Source organism: Molothrus ater, chromosome W, assembly GCF_012460135.2.
Source record: "Molothrus ater isolate BHLD 08-10-18 breed brown headed cowbird chromosome W, BPBGC_Mater_1.1, whole genome shotgun sequence".
NCBI lineage: Eukaryota > Metazoa > Chordata > Aves > Passeriformes > Icteridae > Molothrus > Molothrus ater.
In genome coordinates, this window is record NC_050510.2 from 7,349,026 (window position 1) to 7,376,435 (window position 27,410).

Sequence of the window (27,410 nt, forward strand, 5' to 3'; positions counted from 1 at the left end):
GATTGGCTGTTTTAAAAAGGCCTCATGATGTTTCAAAAATAAAACCAGTATCAAAGTCTATCAAAGTGCCACAAGCCACTGGGTTAGAACTACTCCTCAAAGCCAAGTTCCACCTGTGAAATAATACATATATAAGCTGCACTGGAGAAGAGAAAGCCTTGAATCACCTTTACAACTTCTCAAATGAGTTTTTTCACTAAAGCTAAGTTTCAGAGATCATCATCACCCCAATTAGACTTTGACGGTGAAGATTTTGTTACATTTTCAGTGCTTAAAAGTAATCTGAAGTAGACCTGAATGAGGATAAGAAAGAAATCTGACTTAGAACCCTGAGAATCCTCTCGTATATTTATGTACTCATTCATATTTAATTCACTCTCCACTACAAAACTCCCAAATTTTACACTTGCTTTGACCTTATGCACTTCAAAGTAGCAATTCTTGGGACAGAATAAAATTTCCCCAAATACTCCCACTTACATCTCCCACACACACAGGATCAAGTGTAGGCAGACGATAAATTGCAAGACTGTTAGGGTTGTCTCCACCTGTGGCCAGAAAGGTCCTTGAGGGGTTGAGCTCAATGGCATGAATACCACATCCCTGCTGGTTCACCATGGCAGGTTCACGATCTTTCAGAATAGGAATCTTGGTAATTTGACCAGTCTGGACATCTATTACAAATAACTGGGGGAAAAAAGCAGATACAAGTCATTATCACACAGATAAGAAAACCAAGGTGGTCAAATATTCTTCCTATTTTGAACTAACATTCTTTTAAATGTAGAATCCACAAATGTTGCAAATATGGTTGAAAAATGTATACATTCCTTCTTAAAACAACTAAATTAAATAACTGTGGGTTTTACTTTAATCATCCATCCTTGTTTTGGCTAGGATAACGTTAACTACCTTCTTAGTAGCTGGTACAGTCCCGTATTTTGGATTTAGTATGACAATAATGTTGATAACACACTGATGTTTAGTTGCTGCTTGATAGTGCTTACTTTAAATCAAGGACTTCTCAGTTTTCCATTCTGTATAAGCAAGCAGGTGCACAAGAGGCTGTGAGGGAACATAGCCAGGACAGTTAACCCAAACTGGCCAAAGGGATATTCCATACCATAGAACATTATGCTCAGTATATAAAGCAGGGGGTTGGGATTGGCTGGGAGCTGCCAATCACTGTTGGGGGATGGGCTGGTGTGAGAGTCTGTCCAAAATATCCCTCATCTGCCTCACGATCGTCATTGGGGGGACCACTGAAGAAAAGACCCCCCTGTCTAGCCCTGTAGGAGAAAGTCACATGTCAAGCAGGGCCCTGAGACCTGAGAGCATTGCTAAGTTATTGTTTTCACATGTGTATTTATTGTATGCTACACTGAGCTCAACAAGAAGAAAGAAGGACATTCTGACCTTTTTGCAACAATAGCTGTGTGATTTTTCCCCACCTCTCGGCCTGGCTGGACTTCTCCTGAGTTTTGGGGTGGTCCCCCAAAGAAGACCCCTCTTGCTCGTTTGCAACCACCGTGACAGCCAAACTGAGATGTAAGAAGCCTCTTCACCAGAGAAAAACCGAGACATGAAATCCCTATGTGAGAAGGCCCCCTCCAATGCTTTCCAAGGACTGGGACTGAAACCCCCAACCCGGGGGAGGTGTGTGGGGGGAGGCAAGCTGACCAAAGCAAGATGGATGTTGCAGGTGCAAGCAGTGGACCAAGAAGACAATGGCTCTCGCTCACTGCTGAGAACATGGACTGTGTGTACCCTTTCCAAATACCATTCTTTCCCCCAAAGATACAATAGATTACCTTTGATTCAGTTTCAAGATCTATTCCCCTTCCCCCATCAAAAAAGAGTATAATTAGAGTCCAGATGAACTGCACCCCTGAGATCTCGTCAGACGTGACCTGGTGAACTCCATCAGCTGGACATTGAAGGACTTTGCCGTTCTACGTTTGGTAGCTATTTACCCTTTTCTTTTTCCTTCCTCTTTTCCCTTATTTTTCCCTTTTTCCCCAATTCCTCCCCAACGCATTTTGGCTGCGGTTATTTCAATAAAGGTCCATTTGTTTTGATTATCACTGCAAACCCCCCTTGTACCACATCGGTTCCTTTTGCACTCTGAGATCACGAACCATCACGAAACCCATCCGTGAGGATGGCTCGTGACAGCTGGGCATGGGTCAGTGGGTGGTAAGCAAATGTATTGTATGTCATTTCTGTTTCTTGGATTTTATTTCTTTTTTTCCTATTATAACAATAATATTCTACTTTATTTCAATTACTAAACTGTTCTTATTTTAACCCACAGGTTTTACATTTTTTCCAATTTTCCTCCCCATCCATCCAGGGAAGGGGAGGGTGTGAAAAACGCATGTATTTTATGATTGGCTTTTCGCAAATATTAAAATGAATATTATATGTGTTGTGTTAGAAAGTAATGCTGTATTAGTTTTCTTAAGTACTGTATTAAATATAGTTTTAAAAAAAATTGTTAAAATAGAAACGATGCTATGTAGGATACTTATTTTAAAAAGAAAGGACTCGCAGTGAGATAGCAGCCACAGGACATCTAAATCTTTCAGAGAAGAATTTATGGCCCTCTTATCAGAAGAAACCAACTTCTTCCCGCCTCGAAGGCGCTGTTAGGATTTGGAGGAAGAAGTTGACGATGACCAGACAGAATCCTGTATTTGAATGGAATTTATGCATCATGTATGAAGTGTATGAATATGCAACAGGCTATTGTTCTTAAGGGTTAATCCTTTGTTAACGGGTGTCCTTTTTCGGGCTTGTGCTGCCCAGAAAAAGGTAGCCAGGCGTCCGTAACTCTTTATCTTTATTGTCTCATATTCTCCTAATTCAATTTGTCCAAATTATTATTACTCTAATTGTATTACTATTTTTATAACCATTTTATTACTATTAAACTTTTAAAATTTTGGAAACAAGTGATTGGCGTTTTTAACAATTTGTTAGCAGAGGATGGTTAACACCTCGCTGCTGGTGCTTTAGGAGAGTCAGAGTGGGGAAGGCGCGCCCTGCCCTCTTTGGCAGCCTCGCTCTGTCTCCCCTGAAGTGACCGACAGACGCAGGTTACGATCTGTGGACAAAAGGAGGCAATAAAACAAAGAGAAGGGAAAAAGGCTCCCTACAACCGCGGTAATTGGCCCCCTAAGACTAGTAGTGCGCACGAAGAACCCGGGAAGGAAAAAGGATTGGTAAGTATTTCTCGGGGGGGCAGGTACGGGAGGATGAATGTATGTGAATGAGAGGTGGGCTGGTTGTCCCAGACCTGCCAAGTGAGTGCGGAGTCTCCCATGCTGCGTTTCTGTCTTTTCGCGAGAAAAGCAGCCAGTAAAGAGACAAAGCGAGTGATAAGAGAGTGAAAGAATCCCCCGGGGTAACTGGGACTGGGTCTCAGGGAGGGGTTGGACCCCTCGGAGGTAGGGAGCAAGGTTTCCTAGCCCAATCCACTAGGAAACAGGACAGGAGGGGCCCCTAAAAACCTGCTGGGTTGAGGGATTTATATTCCAAGAGCATCCAAGAACAGGGTTGAGCAGAATTCTGTCGGAGTGAGGATATGCCCGAGAACACTCAGGGTGGGACAACACAGCTAGATTGAGGGATGAAAATTTTGCCCAACAGCATCCAGGGTTGAACAACACAGCCAGATTGAGGGATAAAAAATGCCCAAGAACATCCAGGGTTGGACAACACAGCAAAACAAATTAAATGCCCAAGAGCATCTGTAGTTGTATCACACCGCTGGGTTGAGGGACAGAAAATGCCCAAGAGCATCTGGGGTTGAACAACACAGCTGGATTGAGGGAAAATTGCCCAAGAGCATCTGGGGTTGGACAACACAGCTGGGTTGAGGGATATCCAATAGCACCGGGACTGGCCAGTAACACCTAAACTTGTAATAGGTGATGTGAAAGTAAAAGGTACCTTATTGTTGTTTTGTGGTGTGTGAGAGTGAGAGACACACAAAGTCAGCCTCAACTTCCCGGGCGGGTGGGAAGGGGGAGGCAGTGGAAAGAGGAGTGAGTGACCCGCACACCAGGCTATTGTTCCCGGGTAGGTGGGAACTTTTGGGCCGAAGAGAGTGAGTGACCTGCAAACCAAGCTAGTTTTCCCCGGGCGTGTGAGGGGGCCGTAGCTGAAGAGTGTGAGTGACGCACAGACTCACAGGTGAACGGGCACTGGAGGCAGCCAGAGTCAGGGCCCTTTCAGGAGGCCTGGAGATACTGAGACCTAGAGGCCAACCCCAAGGCGAGGGGGGCCACAGGGACCCGTGATTTTCTGGCGACAGCGATCCACTTTGTGTCTTGAGGGTGTGAAGGAATGTGTAAAAGTGAATGAGAAATAAAAGTGAGTGAATGTAGACGAATGAAAGTATAGGTAATGTGGATTGTGCATTTTAAGGCTTACCATATCTCCTTGGAGGGAAGTGTATTGTATTCAAAAGCAGTGTGAGAAAAAGGTGGGGGGTTTTTTTGAGTGTAAGTAGTTGAAAGAAAAGTGGTATTTACGTTGTTAGTAAAAAGTGGAAAACAGAAGCAGGGGATGAATAGATAGAATATTGAGAAATGGGGCAGAAATCCAGTAAGGTGGATACGGGAAAGAAAAGCGGGAAAAAATTACCAACAGAAATACCCCAAGATAGCCCTTTGGGAGTTATGTTAGCAAACAGAAATACAACTCCTTGCAAAATACAGGGTATGTAGATGTTGATGAGAAAAAACATGCAAACTTGTGAATTACATACTCTAAAAAGAGCATTAGAATATTTAACACAAAAGAAAGGAGTTATATATTGATTCAAGGTATGCCTTTAGAGTAGCACATACCTTAAGAACAATTTTAAAAGGGAGATTACTTAATTCAAGAGGAAAAGGATTAGTACATGAGAAACTTATCTTAGAGGTTTTAGAGGCATTAAAATTACCTAAGAGAGATAGCTATAGTACATATTAAGGGACACCAAAAGGTAAAGACCCCAGAAATAAGGGGAAATAATTTGGCAGTTCAAGAAGCTAAAGACGCAGCAGAAAATGGAGCTGAAAGAGTTAATATTAACTCCAAATGAGGAAAAATTGGAAATTCCAAAGTTTAGGGAAGCAAAAAAGGGGAATTAAAACAAGACAGGTGGTGAACAAGATAAATCGGGGAAATAGAAACCTCTTGATGAAAGACAATTAGATAATAAAATGCTTACTAGGGAATAGCAGAGGACATGTATCAAAAAGCCCAGTGGGATACTCAGGCTTTGTGTGATCATTTTTTTAAGGAACTATAGGTGCATTGAGATTTTTGGAGTAGAAAAGCAAGTAACTGAAAGATGTATAATTTGCCAAAAGATAAATAAAAAAGTGATGAGAAAAACAACATGAGAAGGTCGTAAGTTAGCTCGTCAACTATTTCAAAGTAACCAAGCAGAAGTTTGGATTTGTTAAGCTCTGGATTTATTTGTAAAAACCGTTTAATCCAGAAGAAAAAGAGTATACCACATGCTGGGGAGGGGGGAGGTTGTAAGAAAATAACATTTTTGAAAAGCAATAAAAGAAAAACAGGGAAAGTATAAAGCTAGGAACAAAGTATTACCTCATCCATTCCCGTCTGTTTCCCCACTCGTTCGCAGCTGCACCACCCCCCAGCCCCGGTGCCGGCTCCTGCACAGTCCGTCTGTCCCAGTCCGTCTGTCCCAGTCCGGCCGCCTGGCCCGCGGCCGCTCCGCTGGCCGTGCCGGGAGGCGGGGGTCTGTCCTGTCGTGTGGACCATGGTTACCGCGCTGACCGCACCGAGGGGGGGTCCCGTCTGTCCCATCCCCGGCTGCCCTGACTCTGGTCGGCTACCGCCGCTGCAGCCGGGGTCAGTCGCCGGCTTTGTCTCTGCCAGATCAGCCATGTGGGGGCTATCCACGCTCCAGCTCGGTCTGCACCGGAACAGCCCCTCGGGCGATCCCGGCTGCAGACCCCGCCTTTGGAGGACCCAGACCCTGAGCTGTGCCGAGTTCCCCCGTCCTGCCCTGAGCTCCGTTCCCTTGGTAACCACAGCTCCGGCTGCTCAGGGGAACTCTCTAAAGGAATCACCTTATCGAAACACTAAAAGTTCAGTTAAAAGAAAGCCCTCTCCTGATTCTTCCTAGAAATATGGGAGAAAGGCTATAGAAGATAAAAATTCAAAAAGAATGGGATAAAGGGATTAGTCTATTTCCATTAAGAGAGGTTCTCACAGGAGGGGACGGACCAGGGTTTGTAAATGCTCCTTTGACTTCGTCTGAGGTCTGAAATTTTAAGAAATAAATAAAAGAGATATTTAGAGGATTCCATAGGCATAGCTGAACAATTGGACCAATTTTTAGGTCCAAACATTTATACTTGAGAAGAGATGCAGTCTGTAATGAAAATAATTTTTTTTTTCTCAAGAAGAAAGGTAATTAATCAGAGCAACTGAAATAAAAGCTTAGGAAAAAGATAATCCACGGGGACCCCCAGAGAAGACAAAATGCCAACTGTACCTCCTAAATAAAGTTAAAATATTGAGGAGGGGAGAAAACACATGAATAATTATCGTAATTACATAACCAAGGGAATAAATGAGACAGCATATCAAAGGCGAAATGCAAAAACAAAAGGTTTTTGAGGGACAGCTTTTAGAGGAGAAAGAAGAAACTCCAACTAAATAGATAAACAAACTTAAGAGAAATAAGAAAATGGTCCAAAGTAAGCGGAAGATCTGAAAATCTTTAAAGAGATGGGAACATAGGAGGAATAGAGAGGTCATAAGCTCTAATTTTTTTGGGGGGGAAAAATACCATCTGGAGCCTGTGATAACTTTAAAAGTGGGTCCCCAAGAAGAAGAATTAGAATTTGTAATAGACACAGGGGCAGAGAGAACCTGCCTGTTATATGTTCCAAAAAGTTATAGTGTGAGCAAACATATAGTGAAAGTAACAGAGGCAAAAAGAGAAAGTTTTACATTTCTGGTCATTAAAGATGTGGTAATTGAGAGAAGAAACTAGAATTTGGATGGGAGATGTCTTATTGGTCCCAGGGGCAGGTAGCAATTTATTGGAAAGAGTCTTACAAGTGAAATTAAGAATAGAAGTTATATCAGAAAATGGGAAAATGACAGCTAGGGTTTTAAAATTAGGCCAAGAAGACGAAGAAGAAAAAAAATCAACAAAGAAGTTTGGGCTGGAGAAGGAAATAGAAGAGGATTAAATATCAACCCCATAAGGGTTACAATTGAGAGAGGAGATTGTCCCATACGTGTATGTCAGTATCCTGTATCTTTAGAAGGACAGGAAGGTTTGAAGCCAGTAATAGAAGGACTAATAAAGGATGGGGCATTAGAACCTTGTATGTCTCCTCATAATATCCCTATTCCCTCAGTAAAGTCTGATGGGAGTTATAGACTAGTACAAGATTTAAGGGAGGTTAATAAAAGAACTCAGACTCACTACCCAGTGGTAAAATATATTAGACACTTAATAAATAAAAGTAGCTGGAAACCCAACCATGAGAAAATTGCAAGAATTTTATTCCTTCTCCCTCCCTCTTCAAAGAGGGAGATCAGAAAATTACCTAGATTATTGAAATATTATAGATTATAGATTGAGGGGTACACACGGGTAGCAAAATTTGTGTATGAAAAAAATTTGACAGAAGGAGATGATATAAAACAGACCAAAGAAGATATTGTTAAATTAAAAGAGTTAAGTTAAAACTAGCCTAAGTACTAGCTTTAAGCTTACCCTTGTTTGAAAAATCCTTTATCATTTATACATAAATACAGAAAATGGAGTAGCTCATAAAATTTTAATTCAGGAGTGAAGAAGAGTAAAAAATATCTAGTAGCTTATATATCAAAAGATGTTAGACCCAGTAAGCCACAGATAGCCAGTATGTATTTAAGTTATAACAGCTACAGCAATCCTAGCCAAAGAAAGTTCTAAGCTTACTTTTAGAAGTAAATTAGTTAAGTTCACCTCGTACCATCTGAGGTGTGTTGAATCAAAAAAATAAAGACAACAACAAAAAAAAACAGGTAAGAAGGAAAGAAAGAGAGAAGTTGAAGTAGGGAGGTGGTTAGCAAACTCTGAGATGTTAGAATGTGGAGTGATGACATCTTGGTGCTAGAAGAGAGCAGGAGTGTGAATGCAGGTTTTTTGCATGAAAGGCAGGGAAATGTCTTAACACATGGTTGTTAGGAGGTTATTCAATGCCGAACTGGGGTCCAGAAAGGGTTCAGCAGGACGGACCCTCCTTGAAGAGAAAAGAAGATAAGTTGACTAGAGAAAGAAAAAGAATGTCAGGAGCACCTGAGGACGCCAAGTTTGGGGTAGTCAAGGTTGAGAGGTGTCTGACCGCTCCCTACGAGCGGCGGGGTCTTGGGGACTGCGGCAGGGACCGATCCATGGAGGTGACCCGGCGGCGGTGCTGGCAGCAGAGGACACAGGTTTGCCGGGCAGGAGCGGGCTGGCTCCGTGGCGGAACTGCCGGGGGGGGGGCTCCCAGACTGTCGGGGTCCCGAGTCGAGGATGGCAGCGTCGGCCCCGGTAAGTGGGCCGAGAGAAGGAAAGAGAGAGAGAGAGAAGAAGAGAGAGAGAGAGGGCAAAAGAGACCCAAGGTATGCCCCCAGGGTCCCCATGCCCGTGGCTGTTCTCCCCTGCTCCAGCCCTGCAGCGAAGTGGCAGCACCGGGGGAAGGGCGAAGAACAGCATTGACAGCAAGGCTGTGAAGAGAGGGGGAGGGGGCTAGCACTAAAAGATAAAATCAAAGCAGAGATTGATGACTCTCCAAACCTCACAAAGTAGGTTGTTTTTCTTAAATAAGAAGGTTTTTTTTTTAGTTTTTTTTCTTTTGTGTGTTTTGTTTGCTGTTAAAAAGAAGTTGTTGGGTTTTTTTTTCTGAAGAATGGGTTTGTAAGGCTAAAACAATTAAATGCTGCCGAAAAAGTAAAAAGCAATAGATGTGATACATCTCGTGTTGAAATTGGTCAGGCTTTTCTTATTTAACTAACTGTAACTCACAGAAAGAAGAATTTGCCTCTGCAGCTATTAGCACAGCTGGATAGAAGAAGAAGAGGTTGCTGTGGAGAAAGCTTTTAGCTAAACCCAGAAAGTTTGGAAGAAAAGCGAATGGTAGAAGTTAATGCAGTATTGTCTTTCTTTTATTACTATGCTATTAAGGAGTCCTTTCCAGGTACTACTGAAGCAACAATCAGAATCACGGAAAGAGGGTGAATTAATGCCAACAGAATCAAAAGACTTGTGAAGAAACCTGAAGAATAGACTATCACATTTAAACCAGGTGATACCGATCTGACTTTCCAATGGGGACTGAGTGGTAATAGTTTGGAAAAACCCAAATGATCCAAGAAATGTACAAAGAATAACACTGAATTGAGAAGTAAGACAACGCTTGTATCACTGGTTTCAAGCACTGCCTGAATAAAACATCTCCTTTGGGGAGGAATACTTCAGATAGAAAGATCAAGACTGTTTTTGTATTCTGACCTTAGCCTGTGAATTGTACAGGGGAGAAGGGGAATTACCATTTCCATTAGTAAACTTTATTTGATTCATTCCAATACTGGACATGCTAGCTGGGTTATAAGTAAATGCTTGAATTGTGGGAATAATTAGTATTGTGGTTCACAAAATTTATGCTCTTATTGCAAAAAGTGTAAAGTAATAACTTTGTTTTGTGGATGGGAATTATTAGTGCCTGTTGAATGAGAGATACCTGAGGAACGGTAGGAGACCACAGTGAAACGGTGTCTAAAACAATTTGCCTAGAAAATAGTTAAGAGAAAGTGACAAGGAAATAGAGGGCAAGACCAGATTGGCCTCTGTATTTCGCCACCGAGAAGATCAAATATACTTGCTGTGGGTTGCAACCTCACAGGCATGGGAGGTGGGAGTATAAGCCATACTGGACCTCTGTTATTCCTGTTTCTGTCACTCATTTGTCGTCTTTTCCCTTTCGGGATACCAGCAAGATTGTGTCACAAATGCTACCAAAAGCACTACATAGAAAGAAACCAAAGTTCCTCTTTTATTACACACACCTATGTCAACAGCCACTGTTATAACCCATCCAAATTAAGAACCTGTAGGCAAAAAGGAGAAAATTATTGGATTACAAGAAACTTAGGAAAAAGTGGTAATAGATTTGAAATTGAATGTCCAAAAGGAGATAGATGGATTTGTTTTACATTTAATCTTGAAGAGACAGTTCAAGATTTGGTAAAAAAACAAATAGTAAATGAAAAGGTAAAACCAGCACAGCAATTTAACTCTGTATTGACCCCAAATTATCTATTGAGTCATATTACAAGACTCCAAGCAGTTATAGAAATGATAGCAAATAAAGCCGCCCAGGCATTAGAGTTAATATCAAGTTAGCTAAGCCAAACAAAACCTGTAGTGTATCAGAATAGGTTGGCTTTAGACTATTTATTGGCAAAAGAAGGGGGTGTTTGTGGAAAGTTTAATTGTGGTAGGCATAGGGACAGGCGTTCGGAAGATTTCGGGTTGTGACGGAAAATTACAGGAATCCTTCTACCCCCCTCCCCATAGATAAGGATCACCCTTGGAATGTAGCCAAACGTGTAGCCCCCCTAACCTATGCATGCCGGTAACTTTCCACTCCATACTAACCCTAGAAAGTATAGCCAAACCCCTGTCTGACGTAGAGAAACCCCTTAGTCCATAAATACCCTTGAGACCCCTCAATAAACGCCTTTAACCGTCCACCACATTGGTGTCAGCGTCCGTTATTGGCCCCGAGGGATCCCAAGGAGGGGATCGCCGTGCTGGACTCCGAAACCAGGTTATCGCGGCCTTCACAAGAAGGCAACATTTAATATATCAGATTGTTGAAGATTGATGACCCCAGAAAAGTCATTCTAGCAAAAGCGAAAGAAATCAAAGAAGAAAAATATATATATATGCATATAATAACCCAGGTACTGGTCCAAAATAATTAGAAAACAATGTTAAAACCTAGCTGGTAGGGTAATGTATTAGAAGAAATTAAGATCATCATGTGTTACAACTGATTTTATATCTCTTCCTTGTGTAATCCCCTGTTTTATTTTGCCAGCATAGTCCAGAAGATGCAAGTCGATAAGAAATATTGCTCAAGCCAAAGGATTTACAAAGAATAAGAGTGGGGATTATGAAAAATGCATGTATTTTATGATTAGCTTTTTGCAAATATTAAAATGAATATTATATGCGTTGTGTTAGAAAGCAATGCTGTATTAGTTTTCTTAAGTACTGTGTTAAATATAGTTTTAGGTTATAAAAATTATTAAAATAGAAATGATGCTATGTAGGATACTTTTTTTAAAAAGAAAGGACTTGCAGTGAGATAGCAGCCACAGGACACCTAAATCTTCCAGAGAAGAAGAATTTATGGCCCTCTTATCAGAAGAAACCAACTTCTTCCCGCCTCGAAGGCGCTGTTAGGATTTGGAGGAAGAAGTTGACGATGACCAGACAGAATCCTGTATTTGAATGGAATTTATGCATCATGTATGAAGTGTATGAATATGCAACAGGCTATTGTTCTTAAGGGTTAATCCTGTTATTGTTAACAGGTGTCCTTTGTCGGGCTCCTGCTGCCCAGAAAAAGGTAGCCGGACAGTCCGTAACTCTTTATCTTTATTGTCTCATATTGTCCTAATTCAATTTGTCCAAATTATTATTACTCTAATTGTATTACTATTTTTATAACCATTTTATTACTATTAAACTTTTAAAATTTTGAAAACAAGTGATTGGCATTTTTAACATCCGCCATGTTCAATAATAAAGAGTCGCCATCTGAGACTGCTTGTGGTCTCTGCTTTGTGTCGTGACCGCCTCAACAACAACATTAATCCTTTTCAGCAGTGTGTTAAATATAGTTTTAGGCTATAACAAAATGTTAAAATAGAAACTATGCTATGCAATATACTTTTTTTAACTAGTTCAAGATAGGGATGAGATAATCCAGAAATTCTTCACACAGAGATAACAGCAAAAAGACACTAAAATCCCAAAGAGAATTATTGTCTCCTTATCGTAAAGAACTAGTCTCCTTCTACCTCCTTCCAGACACTGAGGGGCCAACAAGATGAAGGGGGGGAAAGTTGAAAATAACCAGAGAAATCCCTAGTTTGAAAGGAATGTATGTATCTTGTATGAGATATATGAATATGCAACAGGCTATTGCTTTTAAGAGTTAATGCTTTGTTAGCAAGCTATGCTTTCAAGAGGAAAGCATCCGAATGTTTGTAATTCTTTGCTTTTAATGTCCTTTATTGTCCTAACTCTGTCCAAATTCTTATTGCTCTAATTTGTATTACTATTTTTATAACAATTTTATTACTATTAAACTTTTAAAATTTTAAAACAAGTCATTGGCGTTTTTCACAGTCTTGTTTAAAGTGGTGGTCCTATGGAAAGTCTGGTCCTCCTGTGGAAGTTCGAGTCCTCCTCTGGATCTGTCCAGTGGTAGTGGTGGTGTCCCAAGCCCCTAGACCTTGAGATTACATGTGGTCAGGTTCAGGTGGTACCTCCCCCAGGGCAGGGAGTTTCACAATGGATTGATGTAGTCCTATGAGTCATCGGATATTTTTGGAGTCCCTGATGGTCATTCCAGCTGCCTATTCTGCTGTTTCTCAGGCAACCCCCTCTGTTGCCTTCTTGTGAAGGCCGCGGTGACTTGGTTTCAGAGTCTAGCACGGCGATCACTTCCTTGGGATCCTTCGGGGCCAATAACGGAAACTAACACCAATGTGGTGGACGGTTAAAGGCGTTTATTGAGGGGTCTCAAGGGTATTTATGGACTAAGGGGTTTCTCTACGTCAGACAGGGGTTTGGCTATACTTTCTAGGGTTAGTATGGAGTGGAAAGTTACCGGCATGCATAGGTTAGGGGGGCTACACGTTTGGCTACATTCCAAGGGTGATCTTTATCTATGGGGAGGGGGGCAAAAGGATTCCTGTAATTTTCCGTCACAGCCCGAAATCTTCCGAACGCCTGTCCCTTTCCTATCACACTTCCCCCCCCTCTTTCACAAATGAACGAGGTAGTCTTATACATAGGTACTGAAATGAGGTAGGAGGTTGAGATCTGATTAGGGAAAAGGGTCTTGGGAAACCTGAGTAAGTTTTGCCAGGCAAGTCTCTCGTGACTGGCAGTGTTCTCTGTTGAATTCACAGTAAGTGTTGCTGCCCCACGAACAGGATGCTAGCCCGTTCTAGGCGGGCCTGAACAAATGAGACCAGCTTGTTCAGCAGACATGGCCCGAAGGTAATAGCTAAAAGCAGCATTGCCAATGGACCTATTAGGGTAGAAATTAGGGTGGTTAGCCATGGTGATCGATTGAACCAGGATTCGAACTAGCTCTGTTGGGCTTCTCTGTCTTTCTGTCTCTGAGCCAGTCTGTTTCGGAGTTCTGCCATGGAGTCTCTAACGACTCCTGTGTGGTCAGCGTAGAAACAACATTCTTCTTTCAAGGCAGCACACAGGCCTCCTTGCTGCATGAGCAGGAGATCTAGTCCTCGCCTGTTCTGCAGGACCACTTCTGAGAGAGAGGAGACTGACTTTTCTAGAAAGGAAATGGATTTCTCAATCCTCTGCAGGTCCTCATCGATGGTCATCTGCAGCTGGGACAGTCCTTGGTGTTGAGTTGCTAGGGCTGAGACACCTGTTGCCGTTCCAGCCGCTCCTAGGCCGAGCAGCATTGCGATAGTTATACCTGTTAATATCTCTCTCTTGTGGAGCTGGCTGTTTTCTTCGAAAAGGTGGTACACCTCTTCGTCTGAGTGGTACAGGATCCTAGGGACGATCAGAACTTGAACACAAAAGTCGTTAGAGTTATCGAATTTGGCAAGAAACACGCAGGGACTCACTCCAGATCTCTGACATCCACATCCCAGATGCGGATGGGACTACCCACTTATTATTCTTCCTGTCGGGCTCAACTACTTCGGCGCAGACGTTGCCTTTCCGCTTAGCTAGGGTTGCATTGCCAAAGCATCTGCCCTGATCTGTGACTTGACTCAGGGTAATTCCTTTGCGGGGTGTGTCCCATCTGCACTGGCGAGGGGCATCGGCTGTGGAATAGCTGAAGGGGGTATCTAAAGCGATTCCTTCGTAAAAGGGGGGTTTAACATCGTAGCAAAGCCAGCAGGAGTCGGTTAGGTTAGGGTTAGATTCATTCAGGGATAGAAAGGTAGCTTCTAACATGCGAAGGATTGGGTCCGAGCCTGACCTGGCTGAGCGGCCTATCTGGAAGGCTTCTTCATCGCCAATCGGGCTGTCGGTGACTCTTGTGGGCAAGGCTTTGGGGTAGGTCATGTTTCTCCCTTTCTGTGTGCTTTTGATCGCTTTGTTGGGCCCAACTGCTCTGGGTGCTGATGGTTGGAGTCTGGTAATTCGCACATTCACCTACTTTCTTGACTCTTGAAGGACTACTGTCCATGCTTTGCCCACGGCTTAGCTAGGGTGATTCGGCTGAAAAACTGTCATGTTATAGTGAGTGCATTTCCGGAATTTGGGGACTTTATGGTGGTTTCGATAGAAACTTCCCTGAAGGAAGACGGGTGTTTTGCAGCCTGCGGGTGCCCAGGTGAACTGTAGGAATCTGTCGGGCTCTTGTGGGTCCCACCCAGGTCCTGACGGCCTGGCGTCTGTAACTATTGTTTCGCAGCTCCAGTGCTCACAGTATCCTCACTCTGGGCGATTGCAATAACTTTTTCCTGGGTTTGAGGCTGGGCACCAGTAGGATAGGTACATGTGTGTGGCATGTGAAGAATAGGGGTCTACCTTTGGTTGTTCCGGAAACAGGTCGGTGGCGCGAAACACGAAGGACGGGGCGTTTGGCGTGGTGATGTCTCTGAGCATCTTGTCACCAGCAAGATGTTGCATGACCCACCTGAAGGGCTGATGAGGGTAGTAGTCTGGGCTGGCTTGCTCTCTGGCGACAAGCCCCAACAGCATAATCACACAGAAACATTGTTGCTGCTTGGGTCTCGCCCGTGCGGGTCTCTCGGGCGCTGTCCGGCGGCTTGGTGGACTGTCACTTTCTTCTGGAAGGGGAACGTACGCATCCCGGGGACGACTCATAAGCATGTCCTGTAAATAGAAACTCACAATTCTCATCAGCTCTGTCCTGCCCACTGTGAAGGTCGGGCTTGATTGACTTAAGTGGACACCACCTAATTTTGCCGTCTTTTTTGACAGCTGCGTACCTTCGTCCTGTGAGCATCAACCTCCAGCCCTGCTCCTATTCGCCTAGCTCATTTCTAATTACAACCTGCGGGCCTTCCTCTAGCGCTCTGGTGGCCCAGTGTTTTTGGACGGGGCTGTTTGTTTCATCCCCCCTAGGAAATTGATTCAGTGCTAACAAAGCAGTTGCTAGTATGCGTGCCTGGTCTCCCGGGGGGATAGAATTGGCAAAGCCCTCTGCTTTTGCCCAACACTTCTAGCCTGGTTTTCAGGGTCTGATTCGCCCGCTCGACTATGGCCTGCCCAGTACTGTTATACGGGATACCCTGTACTAGTGTGATGCCCCATTTCGAGGCGAATTCTTGTACTGGTTTGGAGGTGAAATTGGGACCGTTGTCAGTTTTGATCTGTTTGGGGATGCCAAGCCACGCCATGGCTGTCAGCCAGTGCTGAATTGTGGCCTTAGAGTTAGTTTTGGGGTGCTGTGTGGGCACGATCATTCCGCTGAAAGTGTCCACTGTCACGGCAAGCCATGCTCGGGGCTTCAGCAGTTGACACAAGGTGAAGTCCGACTGCCAGATTTGTGAAGGCTTGAGACCTCTCGGGTTAATTCCACTGGTCCACAGGGGTGACTTCTGGCAGTAAGGACAGGTCGCCACCCCGTGTCTTGCGTCTGCTGTTGAAATCCCGCACCTCTTCACCAGGGCCTTGGTCCCAATATGGAGTGATTCATGCAGCTGGCGAGCTTCCTGCAACGTCCATACGCTTTTTGCTGCGGCGTCCGCCTTGTCGTTGCCTGTCTGGAAGTAACCTTTGATTGGGTCGTGGCTGTTGGCGTGAATGATGGATACGGTGCCCTGTCGTGAAGAGAGCGCTTCTTCCAGCATTAGGGCTGCTGTAGATGTTGACACACCTGGTCCTGCCATGGCTAGGCAAAGCCTCGCCACGAATATAGAGTCTGTTACTATATTGAGGTGTTCATCTTTGAAAAGTCCGCATGCTAAGACCACTGCTGCTGCTTCTAGTTGCTGCATTGACAGTGTGGGGTCACATGCTTTGATGCAGTGCCATTGCTCTCCTGCCTGCCACACTGCCGTTGCAGTAGAAATCGTGGAGGAAGCGTCCGTGAAGACCGTTGGTCCTGGCTGCGGTCGGTCCTTGACCTTTAGTGGTGTGTCTATATCGACGATGGTCAGCAGCCGAGTCTAGGGTGGTTTTGCAGAGTAGGAGATTTCTCTTCCGAAGCCGGTGAGGGCAAGGGCTAGGTGCTCTGAAATCGCGGGTGACTCTGCGGACGGTTGCTTGCGAAAGGGAAGGTGTATTCTCGTTGGCTCAGTTCCTAGGTGTCTCAAGGCGAGTTTCCTGCCTTTCCTGATGAGGTTGGCGACGCATTCAATTCCTGGGGAGAATGCACAAGCAGGTCTCCCAAGGACCACCCATTGGATCGGTCGGGACTTTTCGGAAGGCCCTTGTGCTAGTGCTCCTACTCCGCCCTTTGGCGTGAAGTGGACGTATAAGTCCAGGGGCATTTATGGACTAAGGGGTTTCTCTACGTCAGACAGGGGTTTGGCTATACTTTCTAGGGTTAGTATGGAGTGGAAAGTTACCGGCATGCATAGGTTAGGGGGGCTACACATTTGGCTACATTCCAAGGGTGATCCTTATCTATGGGGAGGGGGGCAAAAGGATTCCTGTAATTTTCCATCACAGCCCGAAATCTTCCGAACGCCTGTCCCTTTCCTATCACACCCTCTCCCCACAGGGTCCTCCTTTGCGATGGGAAAAAAATTCCCTGAAGAACCCAAACCCACGACACCAGCTCTGGGAATACAAAGACAATCTCTCCCTCTCTCATGTCAGCTGTGGAAGAACTGTCCTGGGAGTTCCACCAACTCAAAGAGGATATGCCCTACTCTACACCTGTAGGGACCAGCATCTCAACTATTACCATTAAGCATCCTCTTACTCAAAAGAGAGGATATAGAAGGTACACACCATGGGGTACCCTGTGGTTTTGCCTGTGGGACCACAGGAGGGCATGAGGAAGTAGAATGGAAAACCTACCTCAATCCTAGAGGCACAGGTAGAGGAATTGCAGGGCAAAACAATCACAAAAGAGGGTTCTTGCAGGAAAGCTGCTGCTTCAAGCTACAGTGGGCAGTTTCTCAGGCAGAATGGAAGGACTGATCTTACTCCCGATCCTACAGAAGAAAATTCTAATCCATTTCTACAAGAATTAAGTAGAGAATCCTATGATCAGAAGTAGAGGGCCCTTGCCTCCAGCCAGGTGGAAGAGAAGGAAAACTGGGTTTACTGGACTTGTAGATCCAATGGCCTGGCACATCAGACCCACAGGGGTACAAGGCTCTAGTACATACCAGTGCACAGTGTATCCTAATGAAATCAAGCTATAGAGGGGCAGAACACATTTGCATTTCTGGAGTGACAGAGGGATCATAACATCTGACTGTATTGGAGGCTGAAATCATCCTGACTGGGAATGAATGGCAAAAGCAGCCCACTGTGACCAGCCCAGTGGCTCTCTGCGTCCTTAGCATAGATTACCTCAGGAGAGGGTATTTCAAGGATCTAAAAGGGTACCAGTGGGCTTTTGGTATAGCTGCTCTGGAGACAGAGGAAAGTTATCAGCTGTCTACCCTGCCCAGTCTCTCGGAGAACTTTTTAGTTGTGGGGTTACTGAAGGTTGAAGAACAGCAGGTGCAGATCGCTACCACAACAGTGAACTAGCAGTAATATTGCAATAACTGACACCCTGATTCCAACCCATAAGCTGATTTCTTAACTGGAGAGCCAAGGAGTGATGAGCAGGACCCACTCACCCTTTATTAGCCACATTTAGCCAGTGCAAAAGTCTAATGGAGAATGGAGACTGACAGTGGATATTCGTGGCCTGAACAATGTCACACAATCACTGAGTGCTGCCATGCTGGAACTTCAGTAAGAGCTGGAGTCAAAGGCAGCAAAGTGGTGTCTCAACTGATATCACCAGTGGGTTTTTCTCAATCCCTCTGGCAGCAGAATGCAGGCCACAGTTTGCTTCCAGTACACCTGGAACCAACTGCCCGGGGTGGAAACAGCAATACCATCTGCCATGGACTGATCCAGACTGCACTGGAAAAGGATGAAGCTCCAGAACTCCTGTAATACATTGATTAAGTCATTGTGTGGGGAAATACAGTAGAAGTTTTTGAGACAGGTAAGAAAATAGTCCAAATCCTTCTGAAAGCCTATTCTGCTATAAAACAAAGCAAGGTCAAGGGACCTGCCCAAGAGATACGGGTTTTAGGAATAAAATAGCAAGATGGGCATTGCCAGATACCAGTAGATGTGCTCAACAAAATAACAGTAATGTCCCCACCAACTCACAAGAAAGAAACACAAGCTTTCTTAGGCATCGCGGGATTTTGGAGAATGTATATTCCAAATTATAATAAGATTTCCCTATCAAGGGACCAGGAAGAAGAATTATTTCCAATGGGGCCCTGAGCAACAAAAAGCCTTTGAGCAAATCAAACAGGAGACAGTTCATGCTGTAGTCTCTCAGGGCAGTCAGAACAGGGAAAGATGTAAAAAACAATGTGCTCTACACCACAGCTGGGGAGAATGATCTTTCCTGGAGCCATTGGCAGAAAGCACTGGGGAGACTGAAGGTTGACCCCTGGGATTTTAGAGTTGGGGATGCAGAGGATCTGAAGACCACTGTGTTGGTTTTGCTTGGCCTGTTTTTTGGTAGCGGGAGGGCCATAGAGATGGCTTCTGTGAAAAGCTGCTGGAAGCTTCCACTATGTCCAGCAGAGTAAATCCCTGACGGCTCTGAAGATGGATGAGCCGCTGGCCAAAGCTGGGCCAATTAGAGAGGTTGGTAATGCCTCTGTGATAACATATTTAAGAAGAAAACCAAAACAAAGTGGGCACAATAGTTTTTTCTTCTAGTCAGAGAAGAGGAGGAGGTGAGAACATGTGAGGGAAAACAGCATGGAGACTCCAAGGTCAGTGAAGGAGGGGGAGGAGGTGCTCCAGGCATCGGAGCTGAGATTCCTCTGCAGGCCATGGTGAAGACCATGGTGAAGCAGGCTGTCCCCCTGCAGCCCATGGGTCCATAGGGGATGCAGAGATCCACCCAACGCCCATGGGGGAGGTGCCCATGCTGGAGCGGGTAGATGCCTGGAGGAGGCTGTGATCCAGTGGAAGACCCAGTGGAGAGAGGGGGCCCCTGCTTCCAAGCTGGAGCAGCCTGTCCTTGGAGGACTACACCCTGTGGAAGAGTGCCCCATGTTGCAGCAGTTTTGGGAGGACTGTCTGCCCGTGGGGGGAAATTTATGTTGCAGCAGGTGCAGTACAGCTGCTACTCGTGATAGTGGACTCACGCTGAAGGAGGTCGTCACCCTGTTCTTCTAAGCCTTCTGATGTTTACATTCTTGTAATGAACTTTCTCACGCAATTTTCTGTAAATAATTATTGTTTTACATTCTTTTTAGGAGAAGGAGAAATTTGATGGACTTGGTTTGTCCAGTGTCATTGGAGAGGGTGCACTTTCATCCTCCAATCCACTGTCACTTTTGAAAATCTATAAATGTTGGAGTCAAAAATAAACTTCCCTTCTGTAATATATGTTATGAAATAATTCATGCTTCAAGAGAGAATGTATTTTATAAGATTGTAAAATCCAAACGAGTCTCTGACCACAAGCAGCCCAGAGACAGATATCTAGTTCGGAATGTTGAAATTCCTGAAGGCAGCAGAACAATACCCCCGTTTACCCATGAATAGATGTGGCCAGCGTGATGATCATCCTAGTCAGGAGTAATCAAGAGACACCCAAAAGTGATCATCGCTCAACTGATACCATCCATCGAGATAACAGAAGTCCACCAGAAAGATACATCTGAATACGACTTCCCCTGACACGATCAATGCCTGCCACTACTCAGGAAACCGATTGTCCAGCCCTGCACAGTGAAAGAAACTCTCATGCATATGCAGGATTACAAAAGAAATCAGGGTGCCTCTGTCTCAGGCATAAAAAACTGTATAAAACAGCCTGCTGGAAACGGCATTTGTGAACAGAGGGAGGTCCAGTGCGATAGAGGTTGTACCTATGCTCACCCAGCGCAATCCCAGGCTTGATGCTGTCTCTTTGGCTGTGGGTTTTTGAGGACCGTATTTTGGTCGCAGAAAACAAAATCTTTCGCAATTTGATAATTTAGCTTTTCGATTGATCATTTATAACACTTTTTTTTACCTTGGAGGTTCCAGCGTGTGTCATTTTATTTCGTGTCCTATAGCGACAGAAGGTCACAGAGAACTGTCTCCGGTAGAAGGGACCCCATGGCCTTACAGAGGAAAGACTCCTCTCCCAGAGCAGTGGAAGAAAATCTTCAGGTGACAAACTGACCAAAACCCCCGTGCCCTGTCCCCCTGCACTGTTGGTGGGAAGGAGGGAGGGGCTGGAGGGAAAAGGTGTTTTAAGGGCTTATTTTACTTCTCATTATCCTACTCTGATTTTGTTAGTAATAAATTCACTTTGCAAGTTTAAGTTGAGCCTGTTTTTCCCTTGAATTGTTTTCTCCGGGTCCTTATCTCAATTTGTGAACCCTTCATTAAATTTTCTCTCCTCTGCCCAGATGTGGCAGGGGAGGGTGAACGAGCGACTTTCATGGGTGCCTGTGTCAAACCACGACAGGCCCCCATCCAATTACTCTGCTGATGCCGTTTGGGTTTTACCCTTTTTCTTTTATATGTTCTCTGTATTCTTCACAAATATATGTGTAGCTTTGTAGCCTATTGTATTAGTGACTTGTTTTCCCAGTACTTTTCCATGGCCTTTCCCTAGGCAGAAAGATAAAACAAATTCCAGAGCTCCAAGCCCCAGGGGGTACAAGGCCCCAGTGCTATCTTGGTTCTTCCTGGGAACCAAGGCCAAGAACAACTCTCAGAGATACATTTTCATGAACAAAGTACAGCTAGTGCTGAGGGGGGAACTCCAGAGAAGAGGCTTAACCTGGGGGGAAATTGAATCATCGCTTGTCCTCCTAATTGGTGCTTTTTATCAATTATGCTAATTTCCTAAAACGTATAAATATGTACTCACCCCTGGGAGGAGTGGGCTTTTGTGGACATCTTTCCATAACTGCCTCTGAAGGCCTTCAAATAAAGATCCCCTTTTATATTTCCCCCTTACTAAAATTATCTTGAGTTTCATTTCCAGGTTGGGAAAAAGGCAACACTGCAGCTGTCCCCTTTTCAAACTGCTTACAATCAAGTTAGAAACTGCCCTGCTTCATTAACTAAGGAACTTCATTAATCAGTTTGCCAAAAGTAAAGACTGTGGCAAGGAATCAAGTATCTATAAACCAGAGTGTGAACTGGAAAATCCATCCTTAATTTATATACAATACTGTGATCAGAACAGTTTGCCAGGCTCTTTTATCAAGTATAATTCCATTTTATGACCTGCCTTTTGGAGACAACAGTTTGGGGGAGGGGAGAAACAGGAACCCAACAAAGTTACCAATTGATTAAATATAAGCGCCTTTCCCATGCATCTTTAACTGAAAGCATTGACTTTACACAGCAAAATTAAACCCTAGGCCTACTAAATGTCATTTCATGGCAGCACTTAGACTCTAGTGTCCTCTGTTGCTGCCCCTGCATACAGAACAGCAGATGAACAGGCAGCCCTATCTTTTAGTTGATCATACAAATCAACCAAACAAAGGGTGTCACCTTGAGCTACAGCATTTTTTATTATGCAAGCAGGATGGACATAGATTTACAAAACATAAAGAACATGCATGAAAAATACTGCTTAGTATACACAGGAAGTACTTGACATGCTTTGTGTCCCAGCTCTCACATACAGCTCTCAGAAATCACAGGCACATTCTTGTCATTCATATTACCATTTGAAAGAAACCCAAGAATAACACATTGCCCTGCTAAAAATTGAGTCACTAAGAGAAAATCAACTGTGATGAAGTTTCACAATTGGCTTAAGCCAATCTCTGAGAATCCACTTGCCTCTTCATCCACCCAAACAGTTTCAGGACCCCTACGACAGCAACTAGCCCTCAGATAGCTACAAGATCAGCTGCATATCTGTCTCAGTAAAACTAACCCTACAAGAAAGTCCATCTGCACAAAGCAGGAAGCTGATCCAGCTGATTCTCCAACCACACACACATCGGTGCCAGCAAGAACTAGCATGTGGGAACATCCTATTCTGCAAAAGTACAACTTCAGACAAAAATTTCACCCTCAGCCAAGCTGGAAAATGATGTTATTGTTTTCCTTCAGATTTGCTTTTTGCTAACAACAGAAGCAAGACAATGCTTACAGTGTCATTATATCAATACCCCCACTGGTCACACTGAGTAGCACTTTTTGATTCCTAGTCTATACTTTTATTTAGATTATAAATGTAATATATGGTAGGGATAATTCATGCTATTAATGCATAAAATATTGTGAAATCCAAACCATGTCTTTTGACCACCTCGGCCGGGAGCAGCTATCTTATTCAGATTCAACCAGTTCCCAGATGCACGGGATGAACCCCGAAAGCGTTATCGCCTTGCCGATTGCATCTATCAAGATAGTCAGCGATGCCACCCTGATACATCTGAATACATGGCTTCCCCGGTGTCTATTGTCACTGACTACACACCTGGACCTGGCTTTTGTCCAGCTCTGCACATGGAAAGAAACAGCCATGCATGTGAAGAGATACAAAGGAAATTTGGTCATCTTTGCCTCGGGCAAAATAAACTGTATAAAACCTCGCTGCAAGAAGCAGCATTTGTGAACCGAGGGGGAGACTGACACTCTGGAGGTCAGATCCAGGTTCACCCGGTGTCGACCGCGGGCTCGACACTGTATCTTTGGCTGTGGTGGTTTCGAAGACCGAACTTCAGTCTCGCAGACAATAAATCTTTGCTAAATTTTTGATAATTTTGGCTCACGATTTGATCATTTATAACAATAAACACCTCTTTTTTCTATGTTAACAGAATGCTTGGCTTCTGTTCTGCAGCAATACATATTTACTGATAAAATGCCAAGCCCAAAAGAAACATGGACTCTTTAAACACTAAGATATCAAACGCATGCCTGCTTTCTGGTGGAGATCAGAACGTGCACTGATCTTAGCACAAAACCTACTTACAGGTTGTGCTGTACAGGCAATGCAAGTGGGTAATGGCCTCACATGTCCTACTTGAAAGAGTGCAGAGAAACAATTCATGATATAAAGAAATGTCTGAGAAGTAGGCAGTGGTAAAAGAAGCCAGTGAATTTGATACCAAGAAGGTTAATTCAATTTCTACTGTAACTGTGAGCTTTTAGTAGAAAGACACTGTGACTGTGAACTTTTAGCAGAGAAGACACTGTCTGTGGATCTTTAGCAGAGAAGCAAGGCATGCAGAAATTGTTCTCCAAGCAAGGACGTTAGAAGATAAAGAGGAGACATCTGGTTTAAGAATGCAGCTACAGCCAAAACAAGGACTGAGTTTGGGAACTTGGGGAGGATTTTTATGGTAATGGGCAAATTATAATATGCATGTAGTGACTGTATATTAGCAACATGTTTGTAGAAATCAGGGGGGCATGTTAGGAAGGAGTGATCCTCCATGCCCTTCCAGGTGCATGAATAAATGATGCCCTCTTTAACACAAAAAGCTGGTGTTAAGGAATCTCATTCCGGTTTTAAGACATTTGGTAACAAATTGACTGACTGAACTACATTTCTGGAGACAAGACCACACAATCAGACAATCCATCTTGATGTGAAACTTTGAAGCACTATCTAACGGGCACACACTTTGATATAACTGAATTTGTTCAGTGCCAAAATCACATTTGTCACTTTTTGTGTCTTGCCCTCCACATTTAATTTCAGGAGGTTGGGAGACAGCACATGTTGACAGATGACAAAGGATGGAGAAGTGAGAGACATTGCTGCCTTAAATCTCTACCACCCACACTATACTTGGCACAGAAACTACCAGATTATGAAGATAGACATGGGTATCACATGCAGTTCACAGAAAACCAAATACTCTTGAGACCGAGGCAATGAACACACATGGAAACTGAAGGCAGAGAGATTCTATTTCAGACTTAATTCCTGTCAAAAGACTGTTTTGTTTATACAGCTAGGCCTTGCTTCTTAAGACCTACTGCATGAAAGCCTCTTGCTATGTAACTATGAATAATAACAGAACATCTGAAATGAAAAAACAAAACAAACAAAACCAAAAAACACTGTCCCTTGCAGGTCAGATCATTGAGTATGGCTTTCACAAAAAAAATCCCAAAAAACCCAAAACTTGAGGCAAAGAAATAATCACACCTAGTGATATACTTTGAGATTTTAGAGCTGCTTGATCTATACATTCTCTACAATGCTCAATTCATTTTTGTGGCACTAACGAACCTGCAAAGAACAGGTTTGGGATTTTGCACTTATTCAATTAGAATTTCATATATGACATTGAAACCTCAGCCAATGAAGTTGGGCCACTAACTCCAGCAGAGAGAGCATTACCTAAGAAGTATGATGTCCTCCATTTATTAATCACATACTACATTATTGTAATATTTTCTTATAAAGGGATGCTTTGGAAATATGAAATCTGAAACATGACAGAGTGTGGCCACAGCTCTCTTCACAGAGAGCAGCAGGCACAACTTTCCCTGGATTTTTCCTGGGGAAGGCTGTGAGAAAGCTCAGAGAAAAACAATTCTTATCTTAATCTCTGCACCTGTTGTTGTACACATGTGGAATGTGTTATGGAGATTGTTTACCAAAAGGTAGCTTCTTAATCGGACTCTGGTGATGGTGGTTTTGATTGATTAACCAATTAGGTCAAAGCTGTGTTGTGACTGTTTGTAAGGGTCATGGGTTTCTCTTTAGTATAGTAGTAGTATAGTATTAGTGTAGTATGTAGTATAGTATAGTATAATATAGTATAGTATAGCTTAATATAGCATTTGTTCAGCCTTCTGCAATCACAGAGTCAAGGCTCTTTATTCCCTGTGTTGAGGGTGCCCTGCCACAATAACAGAGTCCGAACAGATTTCCAATTTTGCTAAAGTATGTAAAGATACATAAGCAAGGAAAGTTATTTAAACACTAAAAACAGATTTAGAGTGGGAAAAAAATTACAAACTAGAAAAGCAAAAGAATAATCCTGAAGATCTAAATTAATTTTTTTTCAGTTTGGAACATTTCTAGCTACTTTGAAGAATATCTGGAGTTTAACCATAGTTTTTAGTTTTGTAGCAACTTTTTGAAGTCACAGAATCATTAGGGATGGAAGGAACTTCTGGAGATCATCCAGTCCAACCCCCTGCTAAGGCACAGCCACCCAGAGCAGGTGACACAGGAATATGTCCAGATGGGTCTTGAATGTCTCCAGAGGGGGAGACTTCGTGACCTCCCTGGGCAGCCTGTTCCAGTGCTCTACTACCCTCAACGTAAAGAAGTTCTTCCTCATGTTGAGGTAAAACTTCTTGTGTTGTAGTTTATGGCCATTGCTCCTCATCCTGTTACTGGGCATCACTGAAAAGAGTCTGGCACCATCCTCTTGGCACCTGCCTTTGAGATATTTATATGCATTGAGATCCCCTCTCAGTCTTCTCTAGACTAAACAGGCCCAGCTCCCACAGTCTCTCCTCATAAGAGAGATGCTCCAGACCCAAGTCAGAAGCACAGAACCATACATAAAACCAAATGGTAAAAGACTGAGCACAATAAAAATAGTCTTACTAGCAAGTTTTGCCAGGCATGTTAGCTACCATTTAGCAAAGCTAACATCATTCATTAACTTTACATTTGCAGGACAGGAAGAAAGATCAAACCCTACTGTTGCTTGCCATGCTGCAAATAGATGTAAATCGCTCTATGTGGATTAGACAGATGCTGCATGAGATATAGGCCTCATGTTCAGGTTTCAGGCCATACGCATAGTGCCATGTTTTCAGATGAGAATGGGTGATCGTTAAGCATTACCTTTATTCAAAATTAATTGTGCACAAATTGGAATCCACACCTAATTATTTCCTAATATATTCCTTGGCTATCTACATACTTCAATTATGGTAAGTGTCATTTGGGGGTAGAATAATTAACAGCAAGAAGCAAAAGATAGGTGGCACTTACTGTGTTGCATTTTGTCCCACACACCACTTGCCGATGGTTCAGCCACTGGGAGGCAAATACTTTATTAAGGATTCCAAGGTGAAATTCTCTCTCCTTCAAGAGGCTGGGAAGCTGCTGGGCTGCATATCCATGCAACAAGCGGTGATAGCTGGACTCATTCTGCATCCTGACCTCTCTACCTTTCAGGTAGTACACCACAGACCTTTTCACCCGGTGGAGTCTTTTCCTTTTGTGAACTGAGTGATCCCACCCATACTGTGGAAAAGAAGCATTAAACTTAGATAAAGCGACTGGAACAAACTTAAGACACAAGCCATCTAAATTCAAATATATTCTCAGCAAAATACTGAAGCCTTCCAAACTACCCATATAATACCATACACGAAGATTAACTCATAAATTGTGATAAAGCCTTCAGCAACATAAAATTAAGCATAAATACTTGCTAAAGAAGTAACACTGCCATAATACTGAAAACAATCCACCCCGTCTCGGCACCGTTGGGACACCAAAAGCTTACAGAAACAAGAGGAAGCCAAGAAGCACTTTAAACGGAAAAGCCCCGACAGCCTCCTGGCGTGAGCTCGGCAGGTTTGGAGGTGACACCGCGGGGGCCATCTGATACTGACCGCGCCGTTCATCGGCCTCCTCCGGCCCGGCCTGCGGTGGCCTCGCAGTAACGCTCAGCTCTGGGGCAGCGGGGACTCGGCGGTTACGGGCCGAACAGAGAGCTCCCGGAGCTCCCAGGGCCACCGGGGCAGAGAGCAGAGACGGGGGGAAGCTGCCCGCTGTATCGCACCGACAGCCACCGTGGCCGGGACTACTCCTTCCCACCATCTCCCCCCCAGGATACCTTCCCCAGGCACCGAAAGACCCCGCACTTTTCCCCTACCTCAACCGGGCACCGGGACACGGCGACCCCCCGTCAGGGTCACCCCAGGCACCGCCATATAGGCTTCTGCCCTCATACACCCATTCCGGCCCCCCAGC

General features: G+C 44.0%; 1 protein-coding gene across 4 annotated transcripts in view; it reads right to left on the reverse strand.

The window, feature by feature from the left end:
- LOC118701524 (DDB1- and CUL4-associated factor 12-like) overlaps positions 1-27,410 on the reverse strand; it is a 64,200-nt gene that overhangs the window by 36,565 nt on the left and 225 nt on the right. For 2 of the 4 annotated variants that reach the window (XM_036406177.1, XM_036406176.1), the window contains exons 2-3: positions 26,421-26,675; positions 481-687 (exon numbers count right to left, since the gene is read on the reverse strand). In XM_036406177.1, coding sequence (XP_036262070.1) covers positions 481-687; positions 26,421-26,675 — 462 coding nt within the window. Of the gene's footprint in view, positions 1-480; positions 688-26,420; positions 26,676-27,312; positions 27,400-27,410 lie in introns of those variants that run through there. The other 2 variants (XM_036406178.1, XM_054517772.1) reach the window with 2 other exon arrangements.